This window comes from Podarcis cretensis, assembly GCF_951804945.1.
Source record: "Podarcis cretensis genome assembly, chromosome: 13".
Taxonomy (NCBI): Eukaryota; Metazoa; Chordata; class Lepidosauria; order Squamata; family Lacertidae; genus Podarcis; species Podarcis cretensis.
The window spans coordinates 35,187,372-35,202,294 of record NC_137182.1 but is presented as its reverse complement, the minus strand read 5'-3'; the positions used below and the strand labels follow the sequence as shown (position 1 = coordinate 35,202,294).

Genomic DNA, 14,923 nt, shown 5'->3' with positions numbered 1-14,923 from the left:
GCATGGGCCATGGCAAAGACAGCATTGTAGATACTGTAGCTTTGACCTTGCACTGTCATTTCAAAGAGAGATGCAGGAAGGTTCTCTAAATTCTCCATTCCTGTGCAGATATCCCCCACCACTTCGTCCAGAACACGATGGGGAAATACACAGCCAAACACATTTTGCCAGAAATCCCAGATGAAATCATCACCTTCTGCATTGAAGGGGTTTCTGTCCTCAACGTATTTATGAAATCCTGGTAGATCACTGGAGTGAATTCTGAAGGTTATGGCACCATTGAATATAGTTGCATCCCAATCCCGCTGAAAGGCCACGGAAATAAACTCCACTTGGGCTGTTGATATCCATACTTTACCTTTTGTATTTGTTTTCGTTCTCCCAAGCATTGATAGATATGGAAGCCATCTCAAAAATATAGTGGTCGAAGCTTCTCCATAGGCCACCACAACATTGGCTTTGCTACCCATCACTATATCATGTATTTTAGCCCCCTGTTGCATCAGGGTGTATCCTTCAGCGAGAAAACTAAACTTGGGGATTGTTTCTACAAAGGCAAAACAAATACCTCTGTTTGAAAAGAGTGGGAGCACCTTTTGTATAAATCTTTCTCCATTGTCATTGTCAACCACAGCGACCCCAATCCACGTCCACCTGAAATGCAGAAGCAAAGAAAGAATCCCTGCAAACTGGTGGCTTTCTGGGGGGGCCATCTGGTAGAAAGGTTGTCCTGGGATTTTAGTATTCATCACTGGAGTGGGGCTATATATGAGCTAAAGAGATATTTGTTGGGAAAATAGAGAGAGAGAAAAACAGCAACACCCTCCATTAATATAGCAGGTTTATGCATGGTCAAATGCACTTGGTATTTGCATTTGGGCATCCATATAAATAGTGCATCCTTTACAGCAGCAAACATTTTATTTCTCAACTGTACTACCTGAGTGACTAATGATGAAATTGCAGATCCAGGGGAGTCTATTCTGATCAATACTGAAGCGGGATAAAGACACTATCTCCATTCACACAAGGATCTCAATCTGCATCAGCCACCACCCAGTTTTTCTTTAAAGCTTTTCACAGCATTGTTAATTGCCTGATGGGCAGTGCGTCCAATTCCTCCTCTGATAAATCCAACTTAATTAGCTTTTGAACTTTATGGTGTTACTTCAATGAAAGCCAGGCTCTGCTTTATAAAGCGGGTCCCCAGCCTATGTATATAGATTGGCAGTTCATGGTTGGTATGAATGGGCACCAAGAAGTTTTAAATGGTGCCCTAATAATTATTGAAGAATGCTTTCCATGAACAATATAGAAAGTAAAAAGAATCAACAACTAGGAGCATTAGAAACAGTAAGTGGAATTTCCATGTGAAAAAATATATTGCTCAGTCTTAGTTCTATGAAAACCATGTTCCAGTTATAGGTTCATTTACTTTTTTATTTGTTAATGAACTGCTTTCAATCTGCATAAAACATGCAAAGGAAAGAAAGAAAAAGAATAATTGATCTGATTATTCCCAATGTTCCCATTTCTGTTTCTAAACAGCATAATACAAGCTGGAAGAAATAAAGAAAAAGTATGACTGCCTTACTGAATTTTCATATTCCACTCAGAAACAGGCATAGGTGTCCTACCTGTGGAATCTTATAAATATCCAAGATAGTTGCGATATGAAGGGAGACCTGGGAGTCAAGACTACCGATGACAGCTGTCAGATTATTCTGTGTATCACATATATAGTTGGGGAGAAATTTCTCCAGTGTAGATAAAAGTAGCATTGTGGCATGATATGTCTTAATTGCAATGATATAGCTGTCATAGATATGGAAGCCCAAGGTGAGATTTGGTAAGATGTGAGGATTTTCATTGATCTCCTTGACAGCAAATGCCAAGGCCAGGATGTGCTGGTAACCCTTTGGCACCACGCTGGAACAACAATTGCATTCTTGATCACAATTCCACAATTTCAATGAATAACAACAACCACCACCACCACCACCACCACCACCACCACCACCACAACAATAATATAATTCTTATACCCCGCCCATCTGGCTGGGCCTCCCCAGCCACTCTGGGTAGCTTCCAACAGGATATAAAAAACTCAATAAAACATCAAACATTAAAAACTTCCCTTTTTTAAAAAGAAAATGTTTTTATTAACAATTTCAACATAACAATATATCAAAACATATCCTATTCATTATTTCCCTCCTTTCCCCCCATTCCCCATCAAACCCTCCCCACCGAGACTTCCCTCATCTCCTCTCTCTGCTTTCTCAGCATGCTATTCTCTTCATATTATAAAATTATTTCAATCCTTATTTTATCCGTCTACCATGTAATCAATCACTAAATTTGTGTATGTTTATTCGAAACCTGCCAAGCAGTCCAATTCATTTTGCTGTCTTTTTAAGTACTTTGTAAAAAGTTCCTATTCTTCTATGAAGTCACAGTTGTCCTTATATCGCAGTTTGTATGTCAGTTTAGCCAATTCTGCATAGTTCATCAATTTCTTTTCACACTGTTCCTTTGTCGGGGTTTCCTCATTATTCCATTCTTGTGCTATCAAGACTCTTGCCGCTGTTGTAGCATACATGAATAAGTTCTTTGTTATTCTTAGCAGGTCTTGTCCTACAATCCCTAACAAAAATGCTTCTGTTTTTTTTTTACAAATGTCATTTTAAACATTTTCTTCAATTCATTATATATCATTTCCCAATTTTTAAAATTTCTCTACATTCCCACCACATATGATAAAAGGTCCCTTCCTTTTCTTTACATTTCCAACATGTGTTCGACCCAGTTTCGTACATTTTTGCTATCTGTACTGGTGTTATTCGTTAAAAACTTCCCTAATGAAATTCATATCTTGCTATTCCTTCCAAATGGGCCAAGGGAAGAGACATTTTATCATGCTTGGTGGAAATGTAGAAAAGCCAAAACATATTGGACTCAAATATATACTTTGATACAGAGAATTTTGAAGATTGATTTTCAATTGAAACTAGAACTTTTGCTGCTGGAACTTATGGATACATAGTTAGAAAAGGACTATTGAACTTTATTACAATAAATGATTATTGCTGCAAGACTTTTATATGTAGAAAGACTGAAGGACCCATCATTACCAACAATGGAAGAATGCCTGGTAAAACTAAAATGTTTAATCGGAGAGAAGTCATTGTTAATATTTGTTAAGGATTGGAAACTAGTCATGGACTTTTTGCATGAGAAAGAAAAAGAAATAATGATATTACTAAACTACACCAACTTCAGAACACACTATATGCTATACTTTCTGAGTGAGATTCCTTTTTAAAGAAACTTTGTTAAAATGAACAGAATAAAAGAGCTATTTCATTCAAACAGTGAGACATTAAATTCAGTACATTCTTTTACTACAGTACAGTGCTTACCACCAATCATCTTGAAAATACCTTTAATTGAGAGATGTAGAAGGAAGAGTTTATTGAGGTTTTCTCCCTTGTAAGTGGATATAAAACTGTAAGACTACAATCCCACAGACTGTTCCAAGGGAATAAGATGCCTGTCTCCAAAAAACCCACTTTACTACATTTTCATTCCCTTCTGCTTTTTGCTTAATGGCCATGATGCTTTGAATTTTATTACAGTTATCTCATTTAGATATTATGTCTTCTGAGGGAGTCTTTAGCTTAAGGTGACTTCAAGAAAAAAATAGTACACAACGCCAACTTGAGAACACACCATATGCTGTACTTTCTCAATGAGATTTCTTTTAAAGAATGTTTGTAAAAATGAACAGACTAAAGGAGCTATTTCATACCTTTAATCTAGTCATACTATTTTGACTATAAATTTAATCCAGTACATTCTTACTACACTTATTGCATTACATCATTTAGCACCAGGCATGTTGAAATGACCTTTAACTGAAACAGAGATGTAGAAGGAGTATAAAAGAAGCAGGATAGCTGTGTGAAAGTAGTATGGTACCAATCATAAGTCACAAGAGTTGTACTTCATAGCTTAAGCAACAAAAATATCAGGCAGCACAACCTTCTGCTGGGTCCACAGTAGTAGATTATTACTGGGTTACGAGAGCAAACTCCATGACTTGATATAAGTAAGGGAGCTACATATTTTTGCTTGGAAGCCTCATTCGCAAGGAACAGAATTCAATATAGTACAGTGGTTAGGGCATTGGACTAGAACTAGGGTAAGAACCAGTTTCAAACCCTCGCTCAGCCTTCAAACCATGTGATGACCAGTCTTTCATAGGCCATATTAAAACCATACGTTTATAGTGCTATGATAGCACTTTAACAAGTCATGGCTTCCACAAAGAATCCTGGAAGCTGCTGTTTGTTAAGGGTAGTGAGAGAAATTTCATAGTCAATTCCTCTTTTCAAAGAACTCTGAAAATTGTAGCTGTTAGGGAAACTGCTCTCAGGAGTGTCTATGATAACTGCTGAAACAAAAAATGAGAGTTGTCAGAATGGAAATAGAAAGGGGGACACAAGATGAGTAAAAAACAAAGAGGAACTTGTGATAACAGAGGAAAAAGTGAGAGAAAGAATTAAAAGGAAGAGGACAAAGATTGTGTAGTTAAATAAACAAATGAATTTTAAAAACAACGCATCTTGCATTTCCTGTGGAGATTCCCTTGGTTATTTTAACTGCTACTGCAGCCTGCGTGAAGATTAACAGAATCCTTGCTCATGTGTACTCATAGATATCCCTTTTAATTCAATGGAACTACAAAATGGAAATAAAAACAGACACAATACAAGTTCTTACGCAAGCTCTTCTGACGATGCAGGTGGGGGTTCTTCAGTGAAACTTGCTGAACTGAAAATAAAGGTACCGTGAGAAGCTATGCCACCAATGATGAAATCTCCTGGCTGATGATACTTGTGAAGTGGGTGGTGTAGATACTGAACCCTGCATTTAACGGTGTGGGCCTCCTGTGTCATGTGAGGAAACAGAGCCAGCAGCAAGACCACTAAAACTACCATCCTCTATGGAATGGTAAATCTTCGATCTAAGCACAGATTCCTCCGTTATTTGCTGTAGTACAATCATGAGAGTCTCTGTGATGAGAACTTCTTGCCTTAATGACAGTTCACTCTGTTCACAGCCCTGAGCTTCAGGTTCAGTTGTGCAAAGAATCAGAGATCACAACAGATGGTTGTTCTTGGTCCCCAGCCCCTCTGTCTCTAAATGGTGACAGACATATTTGTAATATTCTTCAGTGCCTTTGCTATTTGTTTTGTTCATGGCAACTGAAATTCCACAGTGGGCTGGATGAGCACTAAAATTAGTGCTTTTCAGAATTAATGAATCAGGAAATCGCCTGTTCAGATGTGGGGATTTCCTCTGGGAATTGCTGAAAAAAACATGTTTTTCACATCAGAATGGAAATATTTCTTTTCTGAACAGTTAGATGGCAAGAGACTATTGTGATTGGAATGACCCACAGCATGAATCAAATTGGATGTTTTGCATGATCTTAGTCAAAAGGCTGTGAAGGAAATAGTGAATACTTATAATTGACTGTAATAAGAAGATTGAGTGACTGACACTGGAGATAATTGTGTACCACCATTAGAGCAAAAAGCAACTTTTTTCTTGAAAGGGTTGATCTTCCTGAAAAAATGTTATTGCCAACATAATTTATAGAAAGAAAAGTTGATTCAGTATCTTTTTGTAAGCTCTGCCCCAGTTTTTTAAACATACAAACTGAGATATTTTTGCTACTTTTCATGCCACAATAACTCAGTTTCTCAATGTGACCCCTTTGTGCTGTCACCCATCCCTTTGCAATGATAGAAACACCCCCGTGGGAAGGAATTTCCACAACTTACTTTAAATCAGCTGGATGCAAAATTAACTATTCACTAAGATTGTTAATTAAATTGATATTTTGTACATAAATGGAAAACAGATATTTACATTAGGCAATTTCTAAGAACTCGGGAAATGCTGCTATGATGCATCGTGTATTGTAGATAAGTGATTCCAATCTATATACAGCCATAGATAGTGTATCAAGTGAAGCTGGTACAAGCCATTCCCAGCCAGCAAGGTCATTTGGCCCTCTCACAATTAACACATATCCATGAGTATTGCCAAGTTATGCACCTGCTCCATTAGACAATCCCGAGTTAATGAACCAACAAGGCAGCTATTTATGCTCCAAATGCAGCCCACAGATCATGAATGAAAGCCTGCAAGGTGTTAAAATAAGGGAGTGGCTGTCCCATGGGAAATTAGGAGTTTGTGTGCAACCCTGCCCCCCACCCTACAGATCCTGAATTAAGAAATGGAATGAGGCAGCTGAGCAGAAGTAGGTTCTTGCCAAACATCTCAAACTGACACAGGGACCTCTGAAGCACTTGGGGGCATTTTCTTTTTCAGAAAAACCTTTCTAGTTCAGGTTTATCTTAATTCAATTTGGATATATACAGGCTGACTGAAGAATAACTGGTTAAAACTAATCCTAATTAACAGAAGCCAAATTATTGGGCATAGGGGAGAGAAAAATGGGGAATAAAAATTCAAATAACGAAAACATTGTTGTATAATATGTCTAATATATACAAAGCACAAAGAATTCAGTAAGTAAAAGAGAACATCCTTTGTAAACTGTATGAAGTGCAACCAAAGGGAAGAATCAAGCAGATAAGCAGATGATAGTTTGAGATTTATGCTGCGGTGGCATTGACCAAAATAACTTCAGCATCAAATCAAATTGATGGGTTTTCTTTTGCCTCTGTGCCACAGGCCTATAACACACTCCTGTCAAATCAGCTTTGTGCTTCATTTCTGTGACTTTTCATACTAAATGTGCAGAACACAAGTCTGGACCTGCCCCCCACCTAATTGTGTAGTAAAAAAGTGTGGAGATGGCAGATGCAGCATGGGGGCACACCTCCACTTCAGCATAAGACACTCTACAGCGTGTCTAGCCACCATGCCCACTCTCTGACCTTTGCCTCCCTTGCAGAAAGCTTTGCTTAATGTTCCACTTAATGCTTGACTGGAGCGTGACAAGTGAAGCAGACTTTCAAGGATCAGGGGAACATTTGGGGGAAACACCTGGTTTGACACTTGTATCACTAACCCTGGAAATGTGCCTTGCTGGAAATATGTTAAGTTCAGGGTGGTTTCACTACTATTTTTAAACTGTTGATTTCTGCTAATAAAAAGAGCTTCTGAAAAACTAGCCAGCAGCTTGCGTGCTCCTGTGCAGCTCACATGCATTCAACTCCCATGTCGTCCTCCCTCATTTCTACGAAAAGCTCAAAGCTTGTTTTTCTGATGTTTGTTCTTTTTCTTCCTAGCTGTTCATGCCTTATTCTTTTGCCACTTTGTAGGTATCATTGGGATGCGGGTGGCACTGTGGGTTAAACCACAGAGCCTAGGACTTGCCGTTCAGAAGGTTGGTGGTTCGAATCCCCGCGACGGGGTGAGCTCCCGTTGCTCGGTCCCTGCTCCTGCCAACCTAGCAGTTCAAAAGCATGTCAAAGTGCAAGTAGATAAATAGGTACCGCTCCGGGCAAGAAGGTAAATGGCAATTCCGTTCCTCACCCCACCCCCACAAAGATTAGTTGCTTCCATCTAGAATTGAAAAATCCAAAGGTAGTTTTTAAGAAAGACTTTTCTTTGTGATTTTGTAGACTGAATTCATTATTCCAAACTGATTTAACGTTTGTAGATAAAAGAAGAAAGTGTGGACTAGGTAGGAATTAGTAGCTTTCATCTAGATTTGAAAGTTGCAACTGTAGTTTTTAAGCAAGGGACTTTTCTGTGCTTTTTTGGATTCCAAGTGATTTTTTTTCAGCCAAGGAGAATTGGACAACAGTGAACTGTTCTACTGTATATACAGAAAGAAACATACACGCAGTCCCTTTTGATGAGCAAAGGACAGTTTTTCTTTCATTCTTTCATTTTTTAATTCTTCTTTCTTATTAGCTGCTCCCTGCTGTTCAGCTGAGGCCTGAACACAATAATATAACATTTGGGGGAAAAGATGCAACCCAACAGTCCAGCACCAGAGGCTAAGATAGAGAAGATCTCCACAGCAACCATGTATTTGCCCTTGGTGCTCAGGTAGGATGGAATAAAGGATAGCCAAACACTGCAAAAGACCAACATGCTGAAACTGATGAACTTGGCTTCATTGAAACTGTCAGGTAATTTCCTGGCCAGGAAAGCGACAATGAAACTAATAATTGCCAGGAAGCCCATATAGCTCAGAACAACATAAAACATCATCACAGACCCCTCATTGCATTCTAGTATAATTTCTTTAGACACTGAGTAACTGTCTACATCTGGAAATGGGGGAAATGTTGCTAGCCACACAATACAGATCCCTGCCTGGACAAAGGAGCAGCAAAGGACAATGGTGTTGGCCAGTTCCTTCCCCACCCATCTCCTCATCCGGGATCCAGGTTTGGTGGCCATGAAAGCCAGAACCACAGTGATGGTTTTTGCCAATACACAAGAAACAGCCACTGAGAAGATGATGCCAAAAGTGGTTTGTCGGAGGAGACATGTCAGCTTCTTTGGTTGGCCCAGGAAGAGCAGTGCACAAAGGAAGCAGAGCAGGAGAGAAATGAGGAGAGTGTAGGTGAGGTTCTTGTTGTTTGCAATGACTATGGGAGTGTCATGGTGCTTCACAAATGTACCCAGCACCAGAGCTGTAATCAGAGAAAATGAAAGTGAAAAGCAGACTAAACTGATGCCCAAAGGTTCTTCATAAGACAAGAAGCTTATATCCTTGGGAATACATGCATCTTGGTTCTTGCTTGGATAGTCTTTGTCTGAGCATTTATCACAGTCATTCATATCTGGGGAAAAAGAAAGAATGGTATAGTCCCCAGCTCATACATAATCCATCAATTACGTCAACATGCTTCATTTCTCTTGCTCACTCAAAATTTAAGGTTCTCTTCAAACCAGACGCAGGTGGCGCTGTGGGTTAAAGCCTCAGCGCCTAGGGCTTGACAATCGAAAGGTCGGTGGTTCGAATCCCTGCGGCGGGGTGCGCTCCCGCTGCTCGGTCCCAGCGCCTGCCAACCTAGCAGTTCGAAAGCACCTCCGGGTGCAAGTAGATAAATAGGGACCGCTTACCAGCGGGAAGGTAAACGGCGTTTCCGTGTGCGGCTCTGGCTCTGGCCAGAGCAGCGATGTCACGCTGGCCACGTGACCCGGAAGTGTCTCCGGACAGCGCTGGCCGCTGGCCTCTTAAGTGAGATGGGCGCACAACCCCAGAGTCTGTCAAGACTGGCCCGTACGGGCAGGGGTACCTTTACCTTTACCTTTTCAAACCAGAAAATATATTCTGCGCTCTCTGATCCTATGTAATTGTGGTAGATGGTGGCCTAATTGGTAGGGAGAGCTACATGGTGCAGCATCTTGTGCTCTAAAGGCATCCTTGTGTTATTATTTGGGGCATGTTGAATTTTTCATCCTTCAAATGCCGAAATCAGGGCTGCATAAAAGCTGTAACATGACTTGTGAATTCAGGAGATATTTTAGTTAAGTTAGTATTCCCATAGTAAAATGTTTGTAAAAATACATAAATATATAAATTCATTAAAATGACTTTCAAGTACTTGCAGTTATATTATATATTAATATTATATACTGAATTCATTTAATTTTGTTATTATTTAGCATTACCTGACATTTTCAGAAGGTGAAATCCTTTGATTTTCCTAAAGCATTTTATCTGCTTTTTATTCAAATGTAGACTTACGAAGCTAATTGTTGTTCAGTCACAAAGATAATAGCAGATTTGAGTTCCTAACACATGGAAACTTATCTTTATTAATGAAACTTGCTAAAATTAAGTTTCATTCCTTATGATGACATAGGGTAATGTGCTATTATATTGAATTTGGAGCTCTCGCATACAAAAGTTCCACCTCAAAAAGCACAGACATTTTACAATAAGTAATGTGATTTGGAATTACACTAGAACATTTAAGATTTACATTTGCGTGATGCAACCTTTTGTAATATTCTCACAAATTAAGCAGAATGAATTCACAATGAATAGCTGATTTTGCCTGGCAAACTCTGCTTATTTTGGACCCACTCACCATGACCCCTCCTGAGGGAGCAAGGCCAAGCCTGTGAAATGACTGGACAGGACAATTGTCTGGGTTTTAATTTTAGCCACAACTTTATTGATTCCAGATGTAGGTTGGACTTTGCTTGGGCAATGGGCTTATATCCCACACAGTCTCCCAAGTTGGTGAAGAAACATCTATGGGCCATCTGCTACATGACTTGGTTTTGGACATAGACTTCCAACTAGACCACTCTTACAGAGTACCCTGTTGTCGCACAGTTCTGAGGTGGGGTGTGTGCATCACTTCACACACCGTAGAATGATAGACTAGAAGGAGTCCACCCAATGCCTTCCCTGCCAAAGATGTGACTATTGCTATGGGGAAGGCAAAAACAACAAAAGGGGCCAAACTGTTTAGAGTCAAATTCCTTCCTGGTTCTGAATACAGGAATCATTAACTAGAGCAAAGCCAATAAACACAGTGCCTTAGAAAGAAAAAAGATTAACAAAGAACAAACCCACAGCATCAGTGAATAGGGAGGGCAGGAAGAGTGGTTCTTCAGCTGACTACAGTCCCTGAGGACTAACAGTTTACAGCCCCACCCACTCAGTACGACCAGGTGGCTGGAATTGAATGACCAGATGGCGGGAAAGCTTGACAATCCAGAGTGGCAGCTAGGGAGCTCTCCGATAGGTGGCCCCGTGACCCCAGCATTGCTCTCTAGAGATGAGGGCCTGTCACATTGGGCCACAACAGCTGCCTACCCCTTGACTGCTTAATAGGACATTCTCTAACAAACGCCTGTAAGCATCCATGCAAGTTCTGCATCTGGATCCAAATTTCTGTGCATAACTCTTACCTTCCTGGTTTGAAATCTTTCCCTCTGGGCACGGGATGCAATCATAGCAGCAAAACGGTTCTCCTTCCTTCACTTTCTTCCTTGATCCTGCGTGACAACTCTCAGTACAGACAGAAAGAGGCCGAACCTAATCAGTAAATGAAGGAGAAACATGAGAATAATGAGAATAATGCATTTGGAATCAGTGAGGTTCTGGAGACCTTCCTTATGTTGCTAAATTGTCACAACATTTCAGTAAGCCGTAGATCAGCTCTGCAGAGAATAATTCATCACCGTCTGTATTAAAACAATGAATACATAGGAGATATTATACATATTTTACCAGACTGCACAATATTACACTCCTTTAGGACTGAAAATGTGTGGAATTATATCCTGGACAAATACATGAATTTACATCCAGTAAAATAAAATGAGTATTTGTAAGTTTTTCTGATTCTCAATTGAATTTAATCTTTGACATCAATTGCTCACTCAAGAATGAATCTCTTTTGAATTGCTAACAATGTGACTCTACCTGGTTAAACCATCCATGCCATGTTATGGCATCTTCATGAAGTGTGAGGGCAAGATCTGGAGAAGTCTCAGGATTCACCCTCCCAATTTTTACCCTATGAAAGGACTGGTTGGAGGAAATAACCCAGTTGATAACATCCAAGCTAGATATTACCTCCCCATTCTGATTGAAGGACACTGTGTCTCCAGCACTGTTGTTAAATGAGACACCTCTCAGAAAATGATGGAGCTAGATTGAAAAGAGAGAAGGCAAGCATTTAGAAAAGGGTGGATCTGAATGCTTCAAAAAGATATCTAGGGTAGAGAGGGGAGCAACCCTGCCTGCAACATATATGTAGCCTATTTGGGGCTCACATATGGCCTGCAGTGTTCCCTATAATCCACTCCCCATTAGCACTGCATGTAGGCTTAGTTGTGTGTGTCTTGGAATCCTCTTGGTTTTAACTGGGGTGGAGGGGTGGAGGAGGTGTGTGGCTTCAGCCCAAAAGGGTCCATGTTCAGTATTGAAGGTTTCAGGTAGAGAAGGAAGTGTTAATGCTTCACAACCTTTCATCCCGAACCAAATTCTTACCAAATGTTCTGCATGCCACATTTGGGCTTATAGTATAGCCAATGAAAGCTTTCTGAAAGACTAATTGTATTTCAAGTGGTTGGCTTGAGATTGTAGTTGTAATTGGGCTGATATTGAGAAAAGAAATGAATAGGCGTGTGAATAGGTAAACAACCTAGGATTAAATAAGCATATCTCTGTGTATCTTGTGCATGGAAAATGTATGTCTGTGTAATACAAGGGTGAAGGTGTACTATTCCAGCAGGTATATATAGGCATCTGTGAAGCACAATATTGAAGGAAGATACATTCATACATTAGGACTGAATGGAGTGCAAACACAGATGCTACAAAAATAAGCAGAATTGCCAGTATACAGTATATATTGTGCATACAGAACAAGGAGCCTTGTGCAAAATCTGAAAGACTCTAAATCAAGTGTCTGTGTTTTCCATACAGTTACAGAATAATGCAGTTGCATTTCTGGAAAGTATTTGTAAAATGTCAGGTTGGGGTCTCCCCCACACAAACACAACACGACTCCAGCAGTTAATTATTTCAGATTTATTGCTCTGGTTTATTAGCAGCTCTGGTTAGAGCTCAGCTAATTCAGTCCTCACTGGAACCTCCAGGTGCCGAGACTGAGCGCCACCCCTTCCTGCCATAACAGGAAAGCCCCCACTTTTTCTTTCCCCCCTTCTCCCTCCTTTCAGCAAGCTTTGCTCGCCTACGAGTTTTGGGAGATTTTGCTTTCCTTATCTCTACTGCTTCTCTGTCATTATCAGAATTTGCTGGCTGCCTATTTCCACATTGTCCTTTGTGCACAAAGGTCAGATCACTGCTGCTCGCAGCTTCTTTCCTCTCCCTTTGGAATTCCTCATTGCCTCCTCCTTGTCTCTCTGTGTCTGCTCTTTTGCTGCCTCTCAGAGAGGGACTTACTCTAACACAAAATTACGTTTTTAGACTGTGAGGAAAGCAGGATGGTATATTGAATAAGGGGTCATCTATAATTTCCAGGTGCCAGGGAAGACAGGAAAGAAGAAAAAATTGTTAGCAGTTAGTTACATTAAACACCCAATATTACGTTAAACACCCAATATTTAGCCTCTTGCAACTTAAGGATATCTTGCCCCTTACCTGCCAAAACTGGTGCTTCTGAAGTTTCTCTCTCCTTCCATCCACCATTCCTGGGTAACTGAGTCTTTGTAAGAACATGGCATGCAATGCATGGGCAACAGCGTGGACAGCATTGTAGATGCTGTAGCTTAGACCTTGCACTCTCATTTCACAGAGAGATGCAGGAAGCTTCTCTAAATTCTCCATTCCTGTGCAGATATCCCCCATCACACCTTCCAGAATGCGATGTGGGAATACACAGCCAAAGGCATGTTGCCAGAAATCCCAGATGAAATCATCACCTTCTGCATTGGAAGGGTTTCTGCCCTCAATGTATTGATGAAATCCTGGTAGATTATTGGAATGAATTTTGAAGGTTATAGCACCATTGAATATAGTTGCATCCCAATCCCGCTGAAAGGTCAATGAAATGAACTCAAATTGGGCTGTCGATATCCATACTTTACCTTTTACGTTCGTTTTTGTGCTCCCAAGCATTGATAGATATGGAAGCCATCTAAAAAATACAGTGGTAGAAGCTTCTCCATAGACCACCACAACATTGGCTTTGCTACCCATCATTCTATCATGTATTATTGCTCCCTGTTTCATCAGAGTGAGTCCTTCAGTGAGAAAAGTAAATTTGGGGATTGTTTCTTGAAAGGCAAAACAAATACCTCTGTTTGAAAAGAGTGGGAGCACCTTTTGTAGAAATCTTTCTCCACTCTCATTGTCAACTACAGCGACCCCAATCCATGTCCACCTGAAATGCAGAAGCAAAGAAAGAATCCCTGCAAACTGGTGGCCTTCTTGGGGGGCCATCTGGTAGAAAGGAAGTCCTGGTGTTTTATCATTCATCACTGGAGCCGGGCCATATATGAGCTAAAGAGAGTTGTGTTGGAAAGAGAGAAAGAAACACCATCCATTGGAAAGAAACACCATCCATTTATATAGCAGTGTTATGCATTGTGAAATGCAGTTGACATGTCCATTTGAACATCCATATAAATAGTGCATCTTTAGCATCAGGAAGCATTTCATATCTAAACTGTACTACCTGAGTCAGCAATGATGAAAGACCCAGCAGAGTCAGTTCTGATCAATCCTGAATTACATAGCAATGGGATATACAAACTATTTCCATTCACATAAGGAGCTCAATCTCCATCAGCTAATCACAGTATTTTTAATTGCCTGACTGGCATAGCATCTAATTCCCCCTCAGTTAAAATCAACTTAATTAGTTTTTCAACTTTATGGTGTTGCTTCAGAGGAAATCAGGATCTATTTTATAAAGTTGGTTCTCAATTTATGCCTACAGATGGGCAGTTCATAACAGGGTTTGTGATTCAGCAGAGGATTCTATCTATTTTCAAATTCAGTTCTAATCTAGGGAAATCATGTTCCAGTTATAGGTTTTTTGTTTTTCAGATGTTAATGAAATGCTCTCAGTGTGCATAATACATGCAAAGGAAAGAAAGAAAAGAATAATTGATATGATTATTCCCAATGTTCCTATTTATGTTTCTAAACAGCATAATACAAGCTGGAAGAAATAAAGAAAAAGTATGACTGCCTTACTGAATTTTCATATTCCACTCAGAAACAGGCATAGGTGTCCTACCTGTGGAATCTTATAAACATCCAAGATAGTTGCCACATGAAGGGAGATCTGGGAGTCAAGACCCCCAATGACAGCTGTCAGATTATTCTGTGTATCACATATATAGTTGGGGATAAATTTCTCCAGTGTAGATAAAAGTAGCATTGTGGCATGATATGTCTTAATTGCAGTGACATAGCTGTCAT

General features: G+C 40.0%; 1 protein-coding gene across 1 annotated transcript; it reads right to left on the bottom strand.

Moving 5' to 3' along the window:
• Positions 1-7,941: 7,941 nt before the first annotated feature.
• LOC307201823 (vomeronasal type-2 receptor 26-like) lies at positions 7,942-13,869 on the bottom strand (the record flags this gene model as incomplete). Its single annotated transcript, XM_079951280.1, has 4 exons — positions 13,792-13,869; positions 11,450-11,677; positions 10,933-11,059; positions 7,942-8,843 (listed from the first exon to the last, which is right to left on the bottom strand). Exons 1-4 carry the CDS (start codon positions 13,843-13,845, stop codon positions 7,942-7,944), a joined length of 1,311 nt encoding a protein of 436 aa, XP_079807406.1. The 5' UTR covers positions 13,846-13,869.
• Between the last annotated feature and the right edge of the window lie 1,054 nt (positions 13,870-14,923).